The sequence below is a fragment of the Linepithema humile genome, chromosome 2, assembly GCF_040581485.1.
Source record: "Linepithema humile isolate Giens D197 chromosome 2, Lhum_UNIL_v1.0, whole genome shotgun sequence".
Taxonomy (NCBI): domain Eukaryota; kingdom Metazoa; phylum Arthropoda; class Insecta; order Hymenoptera; family Formicidae; genus Linepithema; species Linepithema humile.
This window is the reverse complement of record NC_090129.1, coordinates 7,765,540-7,791,227: the sequence shown is the minus strand read 5'-3', so window position 1 is coordinate 7,791,227 and position 25,688 is coordinate 7,765,540. Positions and strand designations below refer to the sequence as shown.

At 34.9% G+C, this 25,688-nt stretch overlaps 1 protein-coding gene across 1 annotated transcript; it reads left to right on the top strand.

Moving 5' to 3' along the window:
• The first annotated feature begins 603 nt into the window (after positions 1–603).
• On the top strand, positions 604–24,667 carry LOC105678794 (guanylate cyclase 32E). Its single transcript, XM_067348974.1, has 22 exons — positions 604–1,102; positions 9,773–9,978; positions 10,358–10,555; positions 11,033–11,155; positions 11,287–11,479; positions 12,009–12,086; positions 12,431–12,675; positions 13,295–13,440; positions 14,189–14,327; positions 18,654–18,744; positions 18,829–19,040; positions 19,328–19,525; positions 19,643–19,747; positions 19,874–19,945; positions 20,623–20,788; positions 20,985–21,192; positions 21,278–21,412; positions 21,497–21,761; positions 22,025–22,123; positions 22,760–22,904; positions 22,987–23,085; positions 23,233–24,667. The coding sequence occupies exons 2-22, from the start codon at positions 9,790–9,792 to the stop codon at positions 24,006–24,008; spliced, it is 3,882 nt and encodes a 1,293-aa protein (XP_067205075.1). The 5' UTR covers positions 604–1,102; positions 9,773–9,789; the 3' UTR covers positions 24,009–24,667.
• The last annotated feature ends 1,021 nt before the right edge of the window (positions 24,668–25,688 follow it).

Below are 25,688 nucleotides of genomic sequence, written 5' to 3'. Positions count from 1 at the left end.
TATTTGACAGCACAAGCTATCCGTGCCAATTGTTCTCTCTCAAACAAATCCTAGACTAACTTAGCAGACGTTGTAAAATCCTTTTTTCATACCGGATAAATATTTAAAGAAAGCAATAAAAAATGTAAATCCGCAATGTGTGTGTATCGTATTGATAAATACAATTAAGATGTTTTAATTTTCACGCTGCGACAAAATAAATCTATCCATGATACAATTATAAGTAATTGCAAAATTACTAATCAAATACATTTTTAATTTGCCCATCCAATGTTCTTTTTTAAAGCTATATGCTAATATTAAGTACTCGCACGATGCAACCAAAAAATAAGGTACCGCATTTCGCCGGGGCAGTCTTATCCGTTATTTCATTCCGTTCACGAGTGAGCGCACTTCTTTACCGCAAAAAAGCGCCGTACGGAGCAACGTTCCCGCGGGGCTCCCTTCCTAGACCGCCTGTCGGTGGATTGCGCTCATGCGCCTTGGGAGCGATTTCGAAGCGACGGAGGAGTGTGAATGGGACGACGACGACGGCGCGACGGCGACGACGACGACGACGACTGTCGACGTACGAGGCACAAGGGAAAGAGGACGAACTGAGAGGACTCAGTCTGGCCGCGCGCGCCTCCGATCACTGTCGACCGTTGTTCTCACGTCGACGCGGCGGCACGACACGGTCGCGAACTCGCGAACTCTCGAATCTTGCAAATCGATCGCACCTATACAGCCCCTTCCTAGAGCTACCCCTGTATGCGACACGTGCATTTTATTGCACCGAGAAAATTTAAACAAGCTAGCCAGTTTTTTTATTCCTTTATCGCGCGTTGCAGAAAGAAAAAGAGCAAAGAAAAACACTTAAGACTTGCTGAATTTGGAATTGCGTTGTGCTGGCTGAAAATAAGAGGATTCGATAAGAGGATTTTGTCCCCACCAATCTCTCTGTCATTACGACCACCTGCGCGGTTTTTAAGTACCAAAGCAAATGAGGCGGAGAACGTGCTTCAGAAATGAGGCGCAAATAATCCTGAAGTAAAGACGCTTCGCTAAAAGTTTTAAAATTTGTCGCAATACTAATTCACAAACGGATACAACGAAAGGCGAGGTAAGTGAGCTATACCTATTAAATAATTAAATGAGACATTTTCAGATTCTACAGCATTATCCTAATTAAACTACTTTCACCCCGTAAGATATACATATTCTTTATCATTTTCATATTTTAACATCTTCATATCACATCTTAAACATTAGATATTTAAGAAGAGTCAGTCACAAAACGCTAAATAAGTTTATATATAATAATAATAATAATCTCTTTTTTCTATTCATTATTAATGAAAAATTTATCTGAAGTAATTTTTTAACTACATTGTATTACAAGTAATACAACTTTTTGAAATCTCCGATCTCTAAAGAATGCGTCTGAGAACAAAACGCGGATCTATCGATTTTATTTGATTTTAAGCGAAATTAGATGCGGCCGTTCACATCAGTTAATTCATTTCCACAAAAAAGCTGGGAATACATTTTACGATCCACCTAGATCCAACCAGAACGTTAAAATAGTTCGAAGAAATAAATGAGAGCTCTCGAAAGAGAGTCTCACAGTTCGACGGCGCGCACGGAATGAGAAAACAGACAAATGCGTGGCGCGCGCGACATATGATGATCAGTCCGGCGAACGATGCCAAGAAAGACATCAGAGAGATCGCATGCGACACGCGAGATTAAACGGTGCAAGGTACTCGAAATTCTCAGGAGTTGTGAATGACTCTCGACAGAAGTGGTGCCACGTGCCAATGAAAAGCCGAACTAATAAATCACAATACCGGATCCTCGCATATGGACTCGTAATAACAAACGGATGTGTATCGCGAAATCGAGTAAAAAAGTCAGAATTTCTTGTCACACTTATCGAAGGCACAATTTTACGTAAAATAGCCTCTTCCAAAATTCTTCATATAATTTAGTATTATCTTTTATTTTCCAATTGGAAAGATTCCGAATTCTTTGAAGCTAATTTTTTGTCAAAAATAACAATTCTCAAGCATAAATTTATTTGACAAACAATCATTCTTAAATTGTTTTTATCTTACGTATCAGAGTCAATAACTAAACCACATTTTACTTAACGTCAATATTTGCGATAAGAGTCGTTATTTACTCGCAAATATTATAATAAAAGATACCGAGTTGAAATTCATCTGTGGGAGTCCCGAATCTATCGTCGGATTAATGTATTCCATGTCGGGAAGCATGAGGGATGCAATGAATTCTCATAAAGCGCACGTCTCGCCACTGAAGATTACGGATCTACCGCCGGCGGGGAATCCAGATTGGGTGAAAATTCAACGCGAGCATTTACCTCGTTAAGAGGGAGTTAAAGGAGTGCGAGAGTAATATGGTTCAATTACTGAAAGGTGACAACATGACAGAGTATTCATAACTCGACTAATGAATTCCGTAAAAGTAAATGAGCATAAAGAAGATTAAACATTTTTCACGTGTTAATTCTCTTAACACAAATGGAATTTTCAATCCAACTTCAAACTTTTTTAATCTGACAAAAGCATCAAGTAATTGTGAATCGAAATTTGACCGACTAATTGTTTCCATCACTTTACATATATCAAAGAGTTAAAAATAAATCTGACTAATTAATTTTTTATTTTGTTTTTTAGTGATAAAACTATCCCTGAATAGCAAATTACGTATTATAAAAAATTTGCTATTATTTTTACATGCTTACGATTAACTTGACGCAATGTTTAATAAGAAACTATTATAGAATAATGGAAGATGTTGATATTAGTTCAAATCATCATCGCTACTCACTTCCGATCACATTGCTTTGCCTTTGTGAGAGTGTACGTTAATAAATTGCCAATACGTCGCGTCGGTCTCACGTTCGCCAGTTAACCCGTTACTATTCACAGACAATAACTGTCGCATAACCAGTTATGTATCGCAACCATGTATATGCAGTAACTGTTGCACGATATAAATAGGTGCACTTTCGAATGCAACAAGTCATTGACGAATTGCAAGCTATGCATTGTTTACATAAGTTACTCTCTCGGCAAACCACCTTGTTATCGCTAATAACGTCCATGTTAATTTGTCGCTCCTATTCGGCGAAGTAGATCAGACGAGGGACTAATTAGAAAATCGACGCCGAACAGAAATTAGAGGCATAGCCTGGGGATCGTACGTAACGTTGACGCAAGGCGCAAGGGCGTGTCTAAAATCCGCTATGTAACACTCTGTGTGACACAAATTCGAGATCACCTTTCTTAAAAGCTAATATATAAGAGTCATGATCGCAGTGAGTCACGTCATGATTTTTTCATCATTTGTTTTCTCTAATAATCAGCTTCGTATAATCTATATGATTGCGAATTAGAAACTTTTTCTTCGGTCTCTTATTCATCGATATCTTGTTATATAAATTAAAAATAGTATTTTGTTATGCAAAAAATGTAACAGAAATGATACAATCGATATAGAGTTCTATGTGAAATTATAGCTTTCACACTTTATGATATTTATATCACGAAAGAACGAAATTGTTATCTTGCATAAGACGTAATCGAATAACACGTTGGCAATCTCGATGGTATTACTCGAAGTGAGACACTTTCTAGATAGAAGCATGATGACGTATACGGATACGGATTTTATTTCTAGAAGGTTTCTCATATACCACGATTTGGAATTCCATAGAATTTTGTGATAGAAAGATGTCTGAGAGAAAGAAAAAAAAGGTTTCCATTGAATAAGATTTATCAGGTTCCATTCAACATGATGCGATAAAATCTGCATGCAAGAAATAAGGTCACGTACTCATGCGTAAATCTTTTTCTATCCGCGTATTTTCCCGTAAAGGCCGTAAATTTTCGTCGTGCAAACGCGTATATCGAGCTCGCATTGCATACTGAAGTACGCGCGCTTTAAATGCAAATTGATATCATGATGCAACATCTAACATCGCGTAATTTATACTCTCTTATAGTTTTTCTTCTCGCGTACGATTTTTTTTTCTATTACGATTTTATATGTATTCTGTTTTGTTTGCGCAAATCTGTACTTTGCACCAAGGCGACAATAATAAACAATAATTGATTATTTATGAAATCATTGCCTACTATTATTAATATTTATCGTCAGGCATATAATTACAAAATTACGTTATATTTTACACTTATGTTTTTATTCCACATAATTTTTTTTCGAAAACCTAAATATAGTACAGTTAATAATGTGTGCATTCCACACGCGTCCCACATGAGTAATAGAGCAGCTATATATGTGTGTGTAATATACTGTACGCGAATGCTTATGGCGAATTATAACACACTTGAAGAATGCTCGAGGCGCTCAATCCATGAAAGAAATAGTAATAAAAACGTGTAACACACACACATGCTACATTACTTTCTCTCGCGACCTTTATAAACAGACTGCAAATTGCCAAGACTTTTTCTAAAAGTTTTTTCACTAATTAATAATAATGCAAAACAAGATTTTTGTACAAATAAGATTGCAATATATATAAAAAAAAGCAATTTTTTGTACGACTATATGAGCTAAAAATATTGTTCACAAAATCTTGGAAAATTTATATATTTATTTCATAAAATATATTATTTCATAGAAATTTTTAAATCAAGAATTTTCGCAAAAATCGCAATAAAATTCAAATTGCAAAAATATCTATATGTAAGATATAAGCCCGATCTTGCTAAAAACAAATCTTAAAAGATTAAAATTTTTCAACAAATAGCGAAAAACAAAACTATTCCAAACTGCATTTATTTGCAATGCACGTTTTCGATAAGTTTAGAAAAACATAGAAAAAAAACATTTACAACTCCACGATATGATAATCACGGGTAATTAAAATTTAGGTCAAGCGGAAATGCATGATTTGAATATCAAGCTTGTTATACATTGCGAGTCTGAGTCACGCAAACTTCCTTCACACCATTAATCTATTCCATTTGTTTATTATTGAATTAAGATAATAAATATTGCCGTGTATTTAGAAAATTAAAATTAACATACAAAAAGTATCAAATTTTTTCCACGCCTTTCATAAGAAAATCGTGGCTTTACAATCCGAGAATGAAAAATGATGAAGATAGATCTTCTGATATGATTAATGTGTTATGATGTCTTACATTCACCTGTTGCTTTTACCGAAATTTCACCGAAATTTAAAGTTGCTTTTTTATCGCATAAGAAATCCTTTCGTAAAAGATCGTTCAACGCTTCATCTGCTATCTTGCACGCAGCAGATACTTTCGATCGCTTTACTGCTCGCTTCCGTCCTAATGAGTGCTTCATTAACCACATACGGCGCGGTTTTAAATTGTGGTCATAATGTGCAGATTACCGCGGATTTACGAAGATTAACTCCGCTTGATACGTCGCCTTACCGAATCGGCAAGACAAATGGGACCGAGGATTGTTCGACGGTGCAATAAATACGCTTTTGCAGTCTCTTAATATTATTTCGTTTACGGCCTCGATCCCAATACGCCTTTCACGATTTCTTTCGCGTGATGAGAAAAACGAGAGGAACAGGGTGATATACAACAGGGTGATGGTCGATAATGCACTTAATCGTTGTTACGAAAAGATTGGCCATTCAATCCAATTGTTCCAATATCCTATGAGAGTTCTAAAGATTCACACTTAAGATTAATTTACTTCCGAGATAAAAGGTGGATATAGGTCAAACGCATAATAAAATTGCTTATTCTACTCACAACAAAAACTAACTCGCAACAAAAACTAATGTAATTATTTCTGATTGATGAAATAATAGAATATTATTAATTTTTAGATATGAATAAAATATTTTTAATTTACTATGCAAAAATTTCTGTATTTCTCGCAATTTTCAATTTATAAGTAAAAATTTTATCACGATCACTTCTATAACTATCATACTAATTATAATTATTAAATATATGATAATTGCAATAAACGGTTTTGATAAGCATAAGCAGTAACTTGTTGCTTCTAGCTTACGAATAATTTTCTCATTTTTCAACAATCTAGACAGAATTTGCATTACAAATAGATATGGTTCCATTAATCTTCTAAACGTCACGATTTTGACAAAACTTCTTCTACTATCGGTAGTTTGTCACGTTGCATTTCTCTGTGCGTTACAGAGAAGAAAATCTAGCCATAAATTTTCCAAATGCCAGCGAGGAAAAAGTCACAGTCATAAATCACGAACGACAAGTCTAAAACGAGTGATCCGCATAAAACGCGATCAATTGCCCGCATTTTTTTTTTCCCCCCGAACGACGTAACGTATAGCCAGCCATCACGCCGGGTAAAAGAACACTCGCGGACTGGATTAGTCAACCGTAATTAGCGTCACGAGGTCTGCGCGCCGTTGGGCTCGCTGTCAAAATGTCCGTCCAGGGGAGGTGTGATCGCTAACAACTCGTTGCGTCGTCGCGCGTCCGCGTGCTCCTCCGGTTTCGCAACAAAATGTAAATCGGTATTAAAATTCTCTCGCGGCCGCAGTCACCCTCCGGGCAAGTTTCTCTGTCCTGTCGGCTTAACCCTGGAGCGCACTCATGACTCGATACGTAAATATACGCATTGGCTTCTGTCAACGCGTGTACGGTTTATTTTGTACCACTCAAAACGCCGAATCAAAACAGATTTTATTTTTTGCTAGATGAAGGCTGTGAATAAATAAATCGATTTCGACATATTCTCTCTTCTATAAGACGAATATTTGAAACGTGACGTTTGTTTTTCTACATATTGCAAACCGTGTGTGTAGCATGTTGTTGTTTTGACAAGTAGCGAAATAATTCGCTTGTTGATTGAAATTAAACATCTTATATGCATTAATAAAAAAAATCTAACAGATATGTTTTCAAAAATTCATCTGCGATCAATCATTCATCTAGCGATTTACTTTTAATCCACGCAATATGAAGTAACGACACGTATCCAATCGAAAAAGAATTAATATTGTGCGAAGCGTGTTTAATAAACTGAATGCGTCTGCGAATATGTCACGTTAATTGTTACAAGGAATAGGATGTTGCGTCAATCAGTTTGACAATCGATATCGGATGTTCATATTTGATTACTTCGTTCACTGAATAATAATCATACATGTCACATTCATTGACATGATTTAATGCCTTTGTGATGATGTAGTGCTTATCAGCAGGTTATATTTATTAAATTATGTTTAATTAATTTACGTATAAATTATGCAAATGGAACGCGGCATGAAACACTATCTTGTTAAGCGTTATAAACGATACATAACTTTCTCTAGCGAAACGAGATCGCGATAAATATTTGGTATAAAAATGTTAGCAGTATCTCTCGCAATTTATTAAAATTGCGCAATTGTCGTAAATAAAGCGAGTAAATCTTTCAGATATATCGCTTAATCGGATAATACAAATAAACCTGAAAAAATTGTATCCCACACTCCGTTAACCACATTAATTCAGCGGCTGAGCCGCTCGTTAGTTCGTCGGTTGCATTGCATCGCAGTTGCGAGTTACCCGCGCTACGTTTTGACGGGACGAGAATTGACTGTCAAAAGTTGGCAGGCCGTGAGATTAAGCGATGGCAGATACATAGTTTGTCACTTGAGACTCGGGTAATCGAGGACACGAAGTCCACGAGCACACACTTGAAAACATCACGAAAATATGTTGCAAAAATTTTAGTGCTTCTTTTTTCTTTTGCGAAAAAACAAGCTGTCAAAAACTGACTCTTATCCGTTTCTAGGATTATTAAAAGAAATTGTTTATTTGTTGAAGACTTTCATTTTATGTACTCAATAAAGTTTGAATTTAAGTTTAGGTTTGTCATATACGTATGCTAGATCTGACAAAGAAAAGAATTAAAAAATTTGCAAGATCCTATCTTAAAAAAGGCATGTAACGCGACGCCGATTGATTATCTCGATGCGTGTTGCACTTCGTGCTATCGAGCAGATATCATTGCGAAAATTTCAAGACTAAAACATGTATACAAGATGTGCGTCTAAATAAATTTACATAAAATAACATATAAGCAATTATTATTTTAATTGCTAAGTATTCCGAAAATTTTACTATCAATTGCTGATCAAACTTGATAATTAACCCATAAATGAACGATAATGTTCTTTCTCATTAGAAAGAAATTTACAACTGGCGGTAAATACGGGCACTCATAAACAGTGAAAGCAGGGCAACGGGCAATTTAAGAGCGAACGGTCAGTCCCCGTCGGGGTTAATTGGTTCGCTGCCTTTGGACAAATGTGTAGCCGCGCGTGCAAGACCTATACGCGACGGCATGCACTCTCCTCTCGAATTATCTACCTTCCACGTCGCGTGACGTTTGCTCACATTTCGCTATGTGTGTTCCTTGATCCTTACGGCAAGGAATACCGAGAAGAGTGAATCGCCGCCGTCAAAGTGCAATTTCCCTCGCAACCGCGTACAACACGCTCGCCTGACCTGCGATTGCGGTCGGCATTCCCACGATCGTAGAGAAATGATTATCCACCCACACGTCCGAGTGTGCCTCACCAAAGGGTTATCAATCAACCGGTGTAACTCAATGCGAGACGCGCTGACTTTTTTTTTTATGTAACGACCCCGAGCCCGCGAATACTTCAACGTCTCTCGGTGGCTGCGTGTGCGGCCTTGACGTCATATTACGCAACACATCTCGCGAACCATCTAAACGCGGTTTGTCCAACGACCCGGCGGCGGTTTTGACGTATCATTAAAATAGCCCGCTATAAATAATAAGCCGGAGCGCACAGCCGACACGTACGAACTTCCGACAGCTAGCGAGAGCTGATTTTATGATAAATATCATAACATCACGTCGACGCTCCTACTGAAGTGAATACGCTGGTTTCCAGTGCTCGTTCGCACCGTGATATATCGTTACACGCCTCACCGCCGAGCGCAAGACATATTTTTTCGGAGACATTTATGAGTCCCCATGACTGGTAATAAACTTCAGAATACTTCGTTCGTTACGCTTTTCCTCGGCACTTTAAGGAAATTAATTGTACGTTGCAAGTAAAAATTAAGAAACGATCGCATTCGTCATTGCTAAAAGATGTATGCTTGATGTACATAAGAAATAATTGGAAATAATTTAGTATACAACAAAATATTCTAAAGTGTTATAAAATATAAGAGAAAAATATTTTCTTATAAACAGAAATGAACAACTTTCTTGCAAAATCGATTTCTCGCAGACGAGTGATGTCAGCGAGGAAAAAATTCCATGTATCCCGCAAGAACACAGAAAATGTCGGGGAAGAGGAAGTTAGGTACACCATAGGAGATTGATGGGGTTTATTGCGACCCCGCCGAGCTTACTGCTTTCATCCATTACCCACATTACAAGCACCCACCTGCAAACTCATGCTCTTACCGATAAACCTAGTGGACGAAAGACAAACGACCGCCGCTATAGTTGATCTTGTCTGCAATGCTACAAGCAGCTCATTGTTTCATAAATTAATTAACGGTTCAAAGGCTAATTTAAATGGAATTACGTTACCAGTGGTCTTTGACATTATATTATCATTGCATGTATTGTGATAGGAAGCGTGTAGTGTATATGCAATAATAATGTAACATAAATTCTAGAAGCAAATGTCATTATATATTATTGATTGATTTTTGTTCTAATAATCTATTTTGAAATGTTTAACTAAACTAAAGTCGAAAGTTATATACGATATATGTATGTTGGCAATACAAAGGTTTCGCACAGCTGGGCATGCTACTGGCAAATGTGGAAAGGACGTATCTGCTTTTGACGGCGATTCACATTTTACTCGATGATAAAGTCGACGCGGAAACATTCACTTTGGGTTACATCACCGGCTCGAAACGACGTCCAAAGGATTTGGAGTATCAGCGTCCCGGTTTCCGGATTTCGGGCGCTATCACTCTAGCCGTGGAGGAGGCAAGTAATCATTCCCACTGCTTTACCACCGTAATATATTGCCGCCGACCGAGATTAATGTTACGGAAGTGTATAATTAAATTTAACAATTCCAATCGCGCAGAAATATGATTACTCGTTGAGCTTTGCGGTTGCGCGAAAAAATCTCTGGTTTATCGTTGTTGAAAATTGCATAATTCCTGTCGCGCAATTAAAATAAACTTTATAACGATACGCGAATGTTAATAAATGACTTATATACATTTTACACAGTGCATTAAAAAGTATTACCACAGAAAATTCTCGTAAATGTTCGATGTTTGTTATTTTTTAATAGTTTTCGATTTTTTTATATCAAACGTTTTTCTTGGAAACGTTTTTAACAGTGCTTGAAATGCAGGTAAACGCAGGTGAGCTCGGTAGGCGAGGGCATAATTTGGATTTTCTCATTGCCGAAACTTATGGCGAAGAAGAGACTAGCATACTCGAGGTAGCACAGTTATGGAGAAAAAACGTTAGTGCATACATCGGACCGCAGGAAACGTGTATTCACGAAGGCAGAATGGCAGCTGCATTCAACATTCCAATGATATCATACGTAAATAATGAATTGAATTTTCGCACTCTCGTTGTTTTTTATACTCCATTATATCGTGTAACATGAAAAACTGTTTCACAATTATTTATATTGTTCAAATTTCGATATTTTGTTAAAATAACGTACATACTGTGGCACCTATGCCACCACGGTGTAAAATCTATATTTTAGAGTGAAATGTATGATACGTTCGCCGGAATATCGCGATAGCATTTAAATCGAGAAACAATATCGTGTATACAATGGTAAAAATGATCTCCAGTATTTTCCGCGATTGTTTCTCACTTGTTTCGACGTGATTCGATAACTGAATATACAATTTCTTCCTAAGCACAACACGATCCAGTCGAGAAAATACATTATTCCCAACGAATACGAATACGTGATATTACATTTGCCAATACTTCCACTGACAGTACATACATAATTGAATAACCTTAAGAAAGACTTTCACTAATAATTTTTTTTATTTTCTAGTTTTGTACACATCATGAAACGTCGGATAAGAAAGAGTTTGCAACATTCGCGAGAACGCGACCTCCTGATACGCAAATTTCAAAATCTGTTCTTTCAGTGTTGATAGCATTCAATTGGACGAAAGTGAGTATATTATTGCGCATTTCTGGTATAAACTGGTATCTTTAATATCAATTAAACACGAAGCAAAAACACTATCTAATATGTTTTTCAAGATATTGTTTTTCAAGAATATGTTTTAATATTTTATTTAGGTAACTTTCATGTATATGAACTCGAGTATATACGAGTTCAATAAAATGTCCACGATCGCGACGACGATTCTAGCGTCTTTCGAAGCGGCTGGAATTAATGTAAACATTCGAACTTGGAACGAACCTTATTACGCTACGCACATGACAAATCCGTTCCACGAACATGTTAGAAACACGTACCGTGATACGCGAAGTGAGTAATGGAAACATTTACTCTTAAATAATTATTCATTAGCATTGCTAAAAGAAATTATGATTTTAATTTACGGCATTTTCCATTATCGACCATTCACTTCCCAAGTAAATCGGTTTCTATTAATCCTTTCGCACAGGTTTTTGTTTCTAGTTCAAAAGTTCAGTTGCGTCCAAACGACGTGTATCTTTTCCTAATCAACTTGCGCACGCGATCCAAAATAGACTACCCGCATTTCGGTTCTTTAATTTATACTGTGACACGATGAAATGAAACTTGAAAAACAACCCGCATACTATGGGGACAAGTGTCCCGACGTGTGAATAGATACAGCTTGTTATTTGCCTCATTAGTCACGTATCTATTTAGATGTATTAAAAGACTGAAGTCTAAAAATAAATCTGTGCGTGACCGATTTTAGTAATCTCGATTCGATAAAGCACGAGACGTGCACATAAATTACAAACCGGAAAGAATTTCTAACAATGGCGCGATTTCTTCAATATAAACGATACACGTATGTTTTCAGTTTATGTAATACTTGGCCATTATTACGAACACATGGGTCTCTTGATGGCTCTGGACGAAATGAACCTCTTGGAAAAAGGTATAAATTTGCTGTAGCATAAGCAGGTACATATATTGAAGAATAACTGTCATTAGCTCTATTTTTAACTCAAATGTTACACGCATCATGCGCGTTTGCACCACAATGCAAGAATCTAGTATTGTCTAAGATAGTCAAATTGAAGAAAAATAAAATAACTGACAAGAAAGTTATATTATTCGTTAATTTGCCTTTGTCGCTACTAATCATTATTAATATAAGCTTTTAAGTGAATACATTTGAATATCGCATTTATTCTTCGTGTAGTCTCATAAACTTTCAATTGTTTCTTGCCATGTCATTTATCTTTCGCAAGTAAGAATAATTATTCATTTATTTTATAGGCGAGTATTGGGTCGTGGGCGTTGACATCGAGCAATACGATGAGGAACGACCTGATAAATACCTGCGCGGATTGTGGCAAAAGGAAACAAATTTGACTATTGTGAAAGCGTATCGCAGTTATTTCAGTATCGTCGCATCCACTCCAATTAACTTCATGAACTTCACTCGACTAGTTAACGAGTACAGGCAGAAGCCGCCGTTTAATTTTACAAATCCGCTAGCACACGTTGGAGGAATAGTTCAGGTGACTATTAGAGATGATGAAAATTATGAGCGCATATTTTTCCCCTCGCGTATATTACACACACACACACACACATATGCATCTTATTCTATCTCTAAAATTCTCTTCATCTTCATAGCATAAAAAGAGATCAATCAAAATTATTTTCTTATTTTTAAAATAAAAAAGATTGAAGTTTGCCGAGTGTTACCGAATTTACCGTGTGAATAGCATGGAAAATGTTATGTTTGCAAGAGTAATTTTAAGAGTAATTTATTAACGAACAAGTCCATTGCCGCGAAAAGAGTTTAACTCATATTAAAACATTATACACTGATCATGCGTTGCAGCGGAGTGAAATTGAAGCCCACGCTAAATTACGCATAATAATTCACATACTATGATATTATGCTTGCGGAAGGCATTATAAATAACAACCTGCTCTACATACGGCAAGCCCTCTGCGCGTATCTTCGAAATTATCACACTCGTTCACTCTGTCATTATCATCTTTTTTGCGACGACTCGTCAATGTAATTCAGACGCGATATCTCTCGAACGAATCGCACAAACGCGGCAGCCGATGCCGTGCCACAACATTCACCCCCAATCACGAAGCGTAATCGTTACGTGTTACAAGGCAGTAGCGGAGACAGCATACTTATACGACGCGGTGCATCTTTACGAAGCATCGCTGCTGCGTGCGCTCAACGAGAATCGGGATCCTCGGAATGGCCGGGAGATGGTGTCAGCCCTACACGGTGTTCATTATCGCAGTGCTATGGGGTACGTACAGGAGAAAACACGAAATAAAGACGCAAGCGCCGGGCATCGTAATATTTTACGACATGCAAATCAGATCGCCTTACGAGGTGAACGTCACTCGGTAATCTTTCGTCTAAAAGACCGACCGAACAAGTGCTACGCGTGCTTGCGCGATGTATTTTCGGCGAAGTAATTACCATTTGCATACCGTAACGAGGTCATCGAAGTCGGAAGCTAAGCAATTTATCATCTGAAATCGTCAAGCTAAGATTTGCGGCTCGATAATTAAGAATAAATTATTACACTCCTTGACGGGAGAAAGTGTTGGATAAAAAAGATTCGTTCGTGAAATTAAAAACGATAGTTTCGCGCTTTATGAAGACGGAAGGCGTTTCAATCGTTTCATCTAGCTTTCTTTATGCCGGATATCTCGTTATAGACTATTGACGAAATTGTGTGTCATATAGCAAAACTTTTGTACTTTATTGCGTATATTAAAATCCGAGAGAACATAACTTGAAAAATTGTTAATTATATCTAACTGAGAAAATTTTTTTAACAGCATCAATCCTATGTCTAAGCAAGTTAATATCTATCTTGATTTCTCCTAAAAAAGAATTAATAAAATTATGTACATATATTATTTGCTTAAAAATTTCCTAATTGCAATATATATTGAGCTCGTATCACAATAATCTTGTGATGTGAGCAATTCCATATAATTAATCCACTTGAAATCCGCATATTACATGCGTAATCAATTCTGTAGATACATGGTATATATGGATGAGAATGGGGATGCTGAGGGCAATTACACTTTGATTGCATTGGATAATCGACCTACAAAAGGCTATGGACTTTATCCGATAGCGTATTTTGTCGGAAAAGAGCCAGGCACAAATTTGCCAGTAAGCATGCTATTTTTTTCGTTATAGTAAATCGTTATAATTTACAACAAAAAAATGATGTTCGTAAACCTAGCATATCATTTTCCAGCAGATCAAAAATAAAAGAGAGTTCTTGTCGCATGCAGTCGAGTTCTATAGTTCCTTATAGTTTTTAGTAATAGTTCTGGTGATTTTACCCAAAAAAACACCAATCGAAAAAATGATCTGCTAACTTCCCGTAGCAGATCATTTTCTAGCAGATCAAAAATAAAAGAGAGTTCTTGTCGCATGCAGTCGAGTTCTATAGTTCCTGATAGTTTTTAATGATAGTTCTGGTGATTTTATAAAAAAAAACACCGATCGAAAAAAATGATCTGCTACGGAAAGTTAGCAGATAAAAAATAGAGGACACTGAACATATATGTGATATGCTGGCCGTATATTGATAGTTCTGTTGATAATTAAAGAGTTTTCGTGTAGTTCTGAGCCAGTACATTGCTTTTCCAAAGAGTTCTGACGACTAAAATAATTAGAAAATTTTTTAAACAATTATTTTACCCGAAAAACACGCATTTTTGAGTATATGTGTGATATGCTGGCCATATATTAATAGTTCTGTTAATAATTAAAGAGTTTTCGTGTAGTTCTGGGCAAGTACATTGCTTTTCCAAAGAGTTCTGACGACTAAAATAATTAGAAAATTTTTTAAACAATTAATTTACCCGAAAAACGCGCATTTTTGAGCATATGTGTGATATGCTGGCCGCATATTGATAGTTCTGCTAAAAATTAGACAGTTCTCTTCTAGTTCTTAGAACTACACGAAAACTCTTTAATTATTAACAGAACTATCAATATGCGGCCAGCATATCACACATATGCTCAAAAATGCGCGTTTTTCGGGTAAATTAATTGTTTAAAAAATTTTCTAATTATTTTAGTCATCAGAACTCTTTGGAAAAGCAATGTACTTGCCCAGAACTGCACGAAAACTCTTTAATTATTAACAAAACTATCAATATACGGCCAGCATATCACACATATACTCAAAAATGCGTGTTTTTCGGGTAAAATAATTGTTTAAAAAATTTTCTAATTATTTTAGTCGTCAGAACTCTTTAGAAAAGCAATGTACTCGCCCAGAACTAGAAGAGAACTGTCTAATTTTTAGCAGAACTATCAATATGCGGCCAGCATATCACACATATGCTCAAAAATGCGCGTTTTTCGGGTAAATTAATTGTTTAAAAAATTTTCTAATTATTTTAGTCGTCAGAACTCTTTGGAAAAGCAATGTACTTGCCCAGAACTACACGCGAAAACTCTTTAATTATTAACAGAACTATTAATATACGGCCAGCATATCACACATATACTCAAAAATGCGTGTTTTTCGGGTAAAATAACTGTTTAAAAAATTTTCTAATTATTTTAGTCGTCAGAACTCTTTAGAAAAGCAATGTACTCGCCCAGAACTAGAAGAGAACTGTCTAATTTTTAGCAGAACTATCAATATGCGGCCAGCATATCACACATATGCTCAAAAATGCGCGTTTTTCGGGTAAATTAATTGTTTAAAAAATTTTCTAATTATTTTAGTCGTCAGAACTCTTTGGAAAAGCAATGTACTTGCCCAGAACTACACGAAAACTCTTTAATTATTAACAAAACTATCAATATACAGCCAGCATATCACACATATACTCAAAAATGCGCGTTTTTCGGGTAAATTAATTGTTTAAAAAATTTTCTAATTATTTTAGTCGTCAGAACTTTTTGGAAAAGCAATGTACTTGCCCAGAACTACACGAAAACTCTTTAATTATTAACAGAACTATCAATATACGGCCAGCATATCACACATATACTCAAAAATGCGTGTTTTTCGAGTAAAATAATTGTTTAAAAAATTTTCTAATTATTTTAGTCGTCAGAACTCTTTGAAAAAGCAATGTACTCGCCCAGAACTACACGAAAACTCTTTAATTATTAACAGAACTATCAATATACGGCCAGCATATCACACATATACTCAAAAATGCGCGTTTTTCGGGTAAATTAATTGTTTAAAAAATTTTCTAATTATTTTAGTCGTCAGAACTCTTTGGAAAAGCAATGTACTCGCCCAGAACTAGAAGAGAACTGTCTAATTTTTAGCAGAACTATCAATATGCGGCCAGCATATCACACATATGCTCAAAAATGCGCGTTTTTCGAGTAAATTAATTGTTTAAAAAATTTTCTAATTATTTTAGTCGTCAGAACTTTTTGGAAAAGCAATGTACTTGCCCAGAACTACACGAAAACTCTTTAATTATTAACAGAACTATCAATATACGGCCAGCATATCACACATATACTCAAAAATGCGCGTTTTTCGGGTAAATTAATTGTTTAAAAAATTTTCTAATTATTTTAGTCGTCAGAACTTTTTGGAAAAGCAATGTACTTGCCCAGAACTACACGAAAACTCTTTAATTATTAACAGAACTATCAATATACGGCCAGCATATCACACATATACTCAAAAATGCGTGTTTTTCGAGTAAAATAATTGTTTAAAAAATTTTCTAATTATTTTAGTCGTCAGAACTCTTTGAAAAAGCAATGTACTCGCCCAGAACTACACGAAAACTCTTTAATTATTAACAGAACTATCAATATACGGCCAGCATATCACACATATACTCAAAAATGCGCGTTTTTCGGGTAAATTAATTGTTTAAAAAATTTTCTAATTATTTTAGTCGTCAGAACTCTTTGGAAAAGCAATGTACTCGCCCAGAACTAGAAGAGAACTGTCTAATTTTTAGCAGAACTATCAATATGCGGCCAGCATATCACACATATGCTCAAAAATGCGCGTTTTTCGGGTAAATTAATTGTTTAAAAAATTTTCTAATTATTTTAGTCGTCAGAACTCTTTGGAAAAGCAATGTACTTGCCCAGAACTACACGCGAAAACTCTTTAATTATTAACAGAACTATTAATATACGGCCAGCATATCACACATATACTCAAAAATGCGTGTTTTTCGGGTAAAATAATTGTTTAAAAAATTTTCTAATTATTTTAGTCGTCAGAACTCTTTGGAAAAGCAATGTACTCGCCCAGAACTAGAAGAGAACTGTCTAATTTTTAGCAGAACTATCAATATGCGGCCAGCATATCACATATATGCTAGCAAAAATGCGTGTTGTTCGGGTAAAATAATTGTTTAAAAAATTTTTCTAATTATTTTAGTCGTCAGAACTCTTTGGAAAAGCAATGTACTTGCCCAGAACTACACGCGAAAACTCTTTAATTATTAACAGAACTATCAATATACGGCCAGCATATCACACATATACTAAAAAATGCGTGTTTTTCGGGTAAAATAATTGTTTAAAAAATTTTCTAATTATTTTAGTCGTCAGAACTTTTTGGAAAAGCAATGTACTCGCCCAGAACTAGAAGAGAACTGTCTAATTTTTTAGCAGAACTATCAATATGCGGCCAGCATATCACATATATGTACAAAAATGCGTGTTTTTCGGGTAAAATAATTGTTAAAAAATTTTCTAATTATTTTAGTCGTCAGAACTCTTTGGAAAAGCAATGTACTGGCTCAGAACTACACGAAAACTCTTTAATTATCAACAGAACTATCAATATACGGCCAGCATATCACATATATGTTCAGTGTCCTCTATTTTTTATCTGCTAACTTTCCGTAGCAGATCATTTTTTTCGATCGGTGTTTTTTTTTATAAAATCACCAGAACTATCATTAAAAACTATCAGGAACTATAGAACTCGACTGCATGCGACAAGAACTCTCTTTTATTTTTGATCTGCTAGAAAATGATCTGCTACGGGAAGTTAGCAGATCATTTTTTCGATTGGTGTTTTTTTGGATAAAATCACCAGAACTATTACTAAAAACTATAAGGAACTATAGAACTCGACTGCATGCGACAAGAACTCTCTTTTATTTTTGATCTGCTGGAAAATGATATGCTAGGTTCACGAACATAAAAAAATGTTGACAAGAATAGAATGTAATATAATTTTATCTGTAACGTAATTAATAAAATAATTGTATTAATCAATATTGCCGATAATTTAATATTATTGAATATATAGAGAACTATACATAAAATCTCATGATTTAAAATCTAATGATTTATAATCTTTTATTACTTTCTTAATATTGAATTTTTGTGAAACAATTAATGTCATTCTCTAATTTAAAAACAGAAAAAAGATAATGCATAAAATATCCAGTTTTTTATTTCTAAATCATAGAATGACATTGATAGTTGTAATTTGAAGCTTTCAATCTAATTCTTAATGATCATCTTTAGAAACTTCAATTAACTAAAGAAATTTCGTGGTTTGGTGATGGACCGCCGGTTGCAGAACCTTATTGCGGGTATCACGGTGAAAAATGTAATTGTGAGTAAATTGCAACAAATGTATTAATTTATAGTAATAAAAATATTTTTGATAGATAACATACATTACATATAAAATTTGCAGCTTATACAGGCGAAATTGTGGGAGGCATTGCCGGCACACTGTTGCTCATTCTCGCAGCAGTCGTTCTAATTCTCTATAGAAACTGGAAGTACGAACAAGAATTGGATAGCCTACTGTGGAAGGTAAATTACAAAGATATCCAGATTAAGGAGCAGAAAGACGAAACGCGCGCGGCGGAGATCAATGAAGCGCCTATCAAATACAATTCCAAGGTAATTGCTGTTTGTACTCTCGTTAAAATTTTCAATCCCGACATTTCTTCGTATTTATTTTTATCATTTTTTTTTTGAAAAATTGATTATACAGTGAGCGAAATTGCTTGCATTCGTGACATATTTATCTTGGTTCATCTACGTAATAATAAAATTTTTGTTTTCATATTTCATTAAATTGATTTATACACAATAAATTTTTTTGAGAATATTCTTTCCTAACTACGAAAAATAATTTTAAATCATATATTGTAAATATATTCAGTATTTTGTTTTTTCTCGTAAAGTCATCCACCCACACACACATAGCGCAACCCATCGTGCGAACTAGTCAAGTGTCGCTAAGTTCGAATCCTGACGCAGACTTCCGATACTCAATGATTTATACACAAATTGGAGTGTACAAAGGACGAATATTTGCTATTAAGAAAGTCAGGAAGAAATCGATTGAGATCACGCGAGAAATGAAAAAAGAACTGAAAATGGTAACATTTTCAAAGTCAATAATTTTAATTTATTTTGCAATTGTTGCACAATAACTAAGTAATTAAGTAATTATCTCAAGATAATTATTTGCTCGTATTAAAGCGATATATTTTCAGATGCGCGATGTCAGACACGATAATCTAAATGCATTTATCGGTGCATGCACCGATCCACCGAATATATGCATCGTCGTGGAATATTGTGCGCGTGGTAGCCTCAAGGTTGGTAACTTTTTAATAATAAATTAATAATTAATAATCCATTAAATTTTCAAGTATTATTGCATTATGCTAATTTTTGTATAATTTCGTTTCAAACAAAATTCTCAACACAGAAATCTTTTTCAGGACATATTGGAAAATGAAGACATAAAATTGGATAATATGTTTATGGCATCTCTTGTCGGCGACATCATTAGAGTGAGTTTTCCTTAATTGTGTTTTTATATTAGTTTTTCCAAACTTCGTTCAAGAAATCTTTTTTTTACTAAAAAAAGTTGTATTAAAATCCTTCCACGTAGCGTCAAAGTGCTAGATAAAACGTCCGTTGTGAGAAAGGCAATTTCTGAACTTGTCCACACTTCCTCCGTTCACAAACTTTTGCACTCCGAATAAAAGTACGTTGTTCGAAACTTCCACAATTCTACAATAATCACCGATCTTCAGAAGTTCCTCTTTTTTCTCATAACAACTTTAATTTTAAATTTCAATTTTTATATTCGATCCTTCTATTCTATTCTCATCTCTCTGAGAAATTTTGCAAATAAGTTTAAAAACATATTAATAATGAAATTTTTTGAAATCTAATCAAACTAATTTATCTTACATTTTTTTATTATTTTCGCAAACTCATTAATTATACTACAATTTAGGACATCTTATATGTTTCAGAAAATATACATCTAATAAATATTAATAATTCATAAATACTCATAAAATGATGCTTTATTAAACAATAATTTACGGTCTATGATATGATAAATAAGCAAATAATCTCCTTGTATTCCAAGTTTATACTTGAAATTTTTGCTTTATATTGGTTCTCACGTATAAAATGTCATTTCGAAAACGTAAATCAAATGTTATCTTTTATGTAGGGTATGATCTATCTTCACGAGTCTGTGATAAAATATCATGGGTCGCTGAGCACATCGAACTGTCTGGTGGATTCGAGATGGGTCGTAAAGCTGGCGGATTTTGGCCTGCATGAATTTAAACGAGACGCGGAATGTGATCCTTCTGATGTTATAAAAAAATATCACGGTAAATACAAGACAGCGATAATTTTTATACTCTGCTCCACCTCATACCTTCGGATTTTTAGTTGCTGTTAAATTTTTCACGTCATTTCTAATCTTAATTGAAAAATGTGTAGATCAAAGCAATTTCATTATTTTTCGCTATGATGATCAAGAAGAATTATATATTATAATGTTAATTAGTATTTTTAATTGTGCAGCATTATTATATAAAGCGCCTGAATTATTACGTTCAACTCGTCTCGGAGAACCAACTGCTCGTGGTTTTCAAAGAGCTGACGTTTATTCGTTTGCAATAGTATTATACGAATTGCAAGGACGACACGGGCCATTCGGCATCACAGAATTATCGGCAGCCGAAATATTAAAAAAAATAATCGCAAAAGATCCTGGAACAACACCATTCAGGTAAATTACTAAAAATATAAAAGAATATTTCTTTTATATTTTTGAAAGAATATAAATATAAGTTTTTATTGAAATGGTTATATAGACCTCCATTAGATCAATTGGAAAATACGTTCGATTTTGTTCGTGACTGTTTGCTGGAGTGCTGGGCGGAAAATCCAGACTTACGCCCGGAATTTAAGATCATAAGAAACAAGTTACGACCGTTGCGAAAGGGAATGTGAGTCTTTTTTGCAACACGATGTGTCTGGTCGACCTATATATAAAAAAAAAAGATAAACTTGACCGATATTTTGTCGTACAGGAAAGCGAATATTTTTGACAACATGATGGCGATGATGGAAAAATATGCGAATAATCTGGAAGTACTTGTTGATGAACGCACAGATCAATTAAGTGAAGAAAAGAAAAAAACTGATGCGTTATTGTATGAAATGTTACCGCGTTACGTAGCTGAACAATTGAAGAAAGGACATAAGGTTGAAGCTGAAAGTTTCGACTGCGTAACGATTTATTTTAGCGATATTGTTGGTTTTACGTCCATGTCTGCGGAAAGCACACCATTGCAAGTAAGAATTTTTAATAGTAAACGTTTATATAATTGTAAGTTTATTTTTCTCGCAAACTTTATTTATTTTTTTTAATAAAGATAATTATATTCGCGCAGAAAAAATAAATGATTATTATACACACATGATTATTATACACATTATTATTCACAAATTGCAATTGACTCAACTTGTTCTTTTTGAAAAAATATTATACTAAATCATAACATGCCATAGCAATTATCTGTGATTATGAGAAGTTTGTTAAATGATATTTCTTCTAGGTGGTGGATTTTTTAAACGATCTTTACACGTGTTTCGATTCAACAATAGAAAATTATGATGTGTATAAAGTGGAAACAATAGGCGATGCATACATGGTCGTGAGTATAACAAAGTTATAAAATTACATGCAAAACTATTGCAACACAGTTGCGCTTATATAAATTATGAATTGTTATTTAAAAAAACTATTGAATAATTTGTTCTATGTCCACCCCTATCACCCCTGTCGAGCTGCCCCCCCCCCACCTTGCACAAATAAAAAAACCAATAGCGCAAAATTATAAACTATTTATGAGCTTTCATATTCCGCAAATTAAAATTTTTGAGCTTGTCACGCTGAGCACGAATTTAATGTTTTTCGTAAGGGGGGGCTGAGTCGATATCGACTCAGCCCCCCCCCCCACCGCTTAAAAATAAAAATATTGAATCAATCTTTGCGGTAGAATTAAGAGCTATTTATGAGCTTTTGAACTGATATAGTTTCGATTTTTAAGCTCACCCCCTTAGTCCTCAAACAACCCTTAATTGATGATCGATATCGACTCAGTCCCCTCACAAAAAACATTAAATTCATGCTCAGCGTGACGAGCTCAAAAATTTTAATTTGCGGAATATGAAAGCTCATAAATAGCTTATAATTTTGCGCTATTGGTTTTTTTATTTGTGCAAGGTGGGGGGAGCCAGCTCGACAGGGGTACACCTATCTCTCTCAGCCGCATTTTATCTGCTCATAGGTAAGCGGTTTACCAATAAGAAACAATATTCAACATGCTGGTGAGATAGCGAGCATGTCATTGTGCCTTCTAGATGCCATTAAACAGTTCACTATTCGACACCGACCGCTTGATAAATTGCAACTTCGCATAGGAATTCATTCCGGTATGCTTCAAAGCAGAAACCAATATCTGAATAAAAGAAATTTTAATTTCAAACAATTTTTAATAATAATCTTTCGATACAGGACCGGTATGCGCAGGTGTAGTTGGGCTTAAAATGCCACGTTATTGCTTATTCGGCGATACAGTGAACACGGCTAGTCGCATGGAGTCCACAGGATTACGTGAGTACTTATTATTGAGAATTACTTTTTAAAATAACAAACAAATATCAAACAAAATATTAATCATATACACAAATAATTAAAATTCTACAAAATGTATTTTCTGATAAATTATTATTAATTATTATTTAATTTTGCGTGTCGTAGCGCTTAAAATTCACTGTAGCAGCGAAACGAAGCAATTGCTCGACGAGCTGAGAGGATTCAGCCTTGTAGAACGCGGCGTAATTTCCATGAAAGGCAAGGGTGAACGTCTGACGTACTGGTTAATCGGGGAGGATCCGATTTTACGTAGCAAACGTAACAAGGAAAGAGTAAGCAAACGAAACGGTTGTAGCAAGAAGACTAGCGCGACCGATTCTTCGGTACCTCGAAGCTCTCTGAAGAACAAATCTCTCGTCAGATCGACTTTCATGAGATGTTCCAGCGAGTCTCCGAAACGTTTGCGATTCGCCAGCTCGGACCAGCTCGATCAAAAGAGCTCCAGAGCGAATAGTCAATTAGAATCAATAGTTGATAACAGCCCTTGCAAGACAAAAACCTCGTGCGCGATACGATCGTCCTGTATGGAGAGCTGGAGATCTTCCAGCAACTCCTGTCCCTGCGTCGAAAAGCTTTGCGATCAGGAGGCTCAGCCAGAACTAATGGAACATACACTGCTATTGAACATCAAGAACGCGCCGACGCAACAAACTAACCCGATTGTTGGCAACGAATCCTGTCTTCTACAAGCTGGAACCAAAACCTTCCTCTTTGGTACACCCGGAATACTACAAGTCACTTGCAGATCCGCACCTAGCAGCCCTAGACACAGCACGACGGTGTTGAACGCGCAAAAGAGAGCGGCGCAATCTAACGAAGAAATTGATGGATGGGACGCGATTACGCCACTGATCTATTATCCAGATAGCCGCTTAGATTAAAAGACTTAAGTGTGATCGGCATGAATAAAATCGAGCATGATATCAAAGAATCAATATTTATATAATAGATACGATTAATGAACTATCACACTTAGGAATATACAATTTTTAACGAAATAACTTTTTATCAGCTTTTAAAAGCTTTCTTTCTACATTTTGAGAAATTATTTAGATGATATTGGCTGAAACATAAATATGTCGAGCCGTAGAAAAATATTTATAACTTGACAATCGAGAATCTTGCAAACGATATCGCCGAATTTGCATCGATAAATTGCCAATTATAATTTTGTGTTGATATATTGTCTAACGGAGACTTTCTCGCTTATAGTACACAATGTACCAAAGCGCACTGTACGTACAAACAAGATACTTTACACAAGTTTACGTATTATTTATAGTTAATGCAAAAAAATGACAGTATATCAACATAATAATAGTATATTCCGTACATTTTTTAGCATAGACAACGTAAAAAGGCTCGTGCTTCTTAAGTAAATGTCTAGTCAATGTTACCTTTAAGTACTATATTCATTTGTCTTCGAATATTTCTATATACGCGCTATCAAATACTATTATATAAAATATAGAAGGTTGATCCTTCTAACATTGTATCATTATCGATGTTTGTCCACAACCAGTAGACAAGGTAACAAAAATTTATGAATATTCTCATGTATTTTTCAGAATCCTAACCTATCGATATATTATTATTTTCTTTTAAATAAATACTACATTTATTTTCAGAGAAAAGTTTATTCTCACGATGCATTTCTTCATATTTTTCTTCAAGATATAAAAATGTAAAACTTCTCTTACTTTTGAAACAAATACTAATAAATAAGAATCAACTTTTTTGTTTTTGCAAAACTTCTATATCTGAAATATTATGTGGGTCACATTATCATTGTACAACGACGCTAATAAAAAATAATAGAATTTTTATTTTTATATTGTGTATTCATGTTTACCTTTTTACAATAATTTTTTGAATTTTATAAGAAAGTAGATTATAGTTATTCCCTCCCAAAATCCATCACTATATATACACTAAAATGCGCGGCTTAATTTATCCAGATATCATATGTAAGTGCAATGGCTTCAAACGTAACGCGTCACACGCAAGCGATGCGTGATGGAGCGGCGGCGATAACGCGCAAAGATTACTACATTATTACTGTTGAAATAATTAATTAAACATGACTGATGCAAGTTGGCGCGATTACGCGTATTATGCATATTTCTATTCCCCTTTTATCTTCCATGCACAATTGACTGTCAACTAGTATTTAAAAATGCGAGCAAAGTCGACGCGACTGGCGCATTGAAAGCGACAGTTGCGCAAAGGTCGTACTAAAAAAAAAAAATAAGAGAGACTATATGAATTTAGATTATCTGCCTCAATAAAACTTTCCTGTGTGTATTTACAAACGCGCAGAACAGTTATATTTCCGACGAACCTTCGTACCGTATCATGTATACACGAATGTATATCAAGTTCTCATCTTTTAGGAGCAACGTGCTATCTTCTTATATCACACTTTAATATCTGACTGTTTTAGTAGCGAATTGATTAGCAAAGCAAAAGTAATTTTTATTAACTAAATTAGAACACATCTTGTAACAAAGATGTAATAAAAATATTAATTAATAATAAACACCTGACATTTTTATAATCCA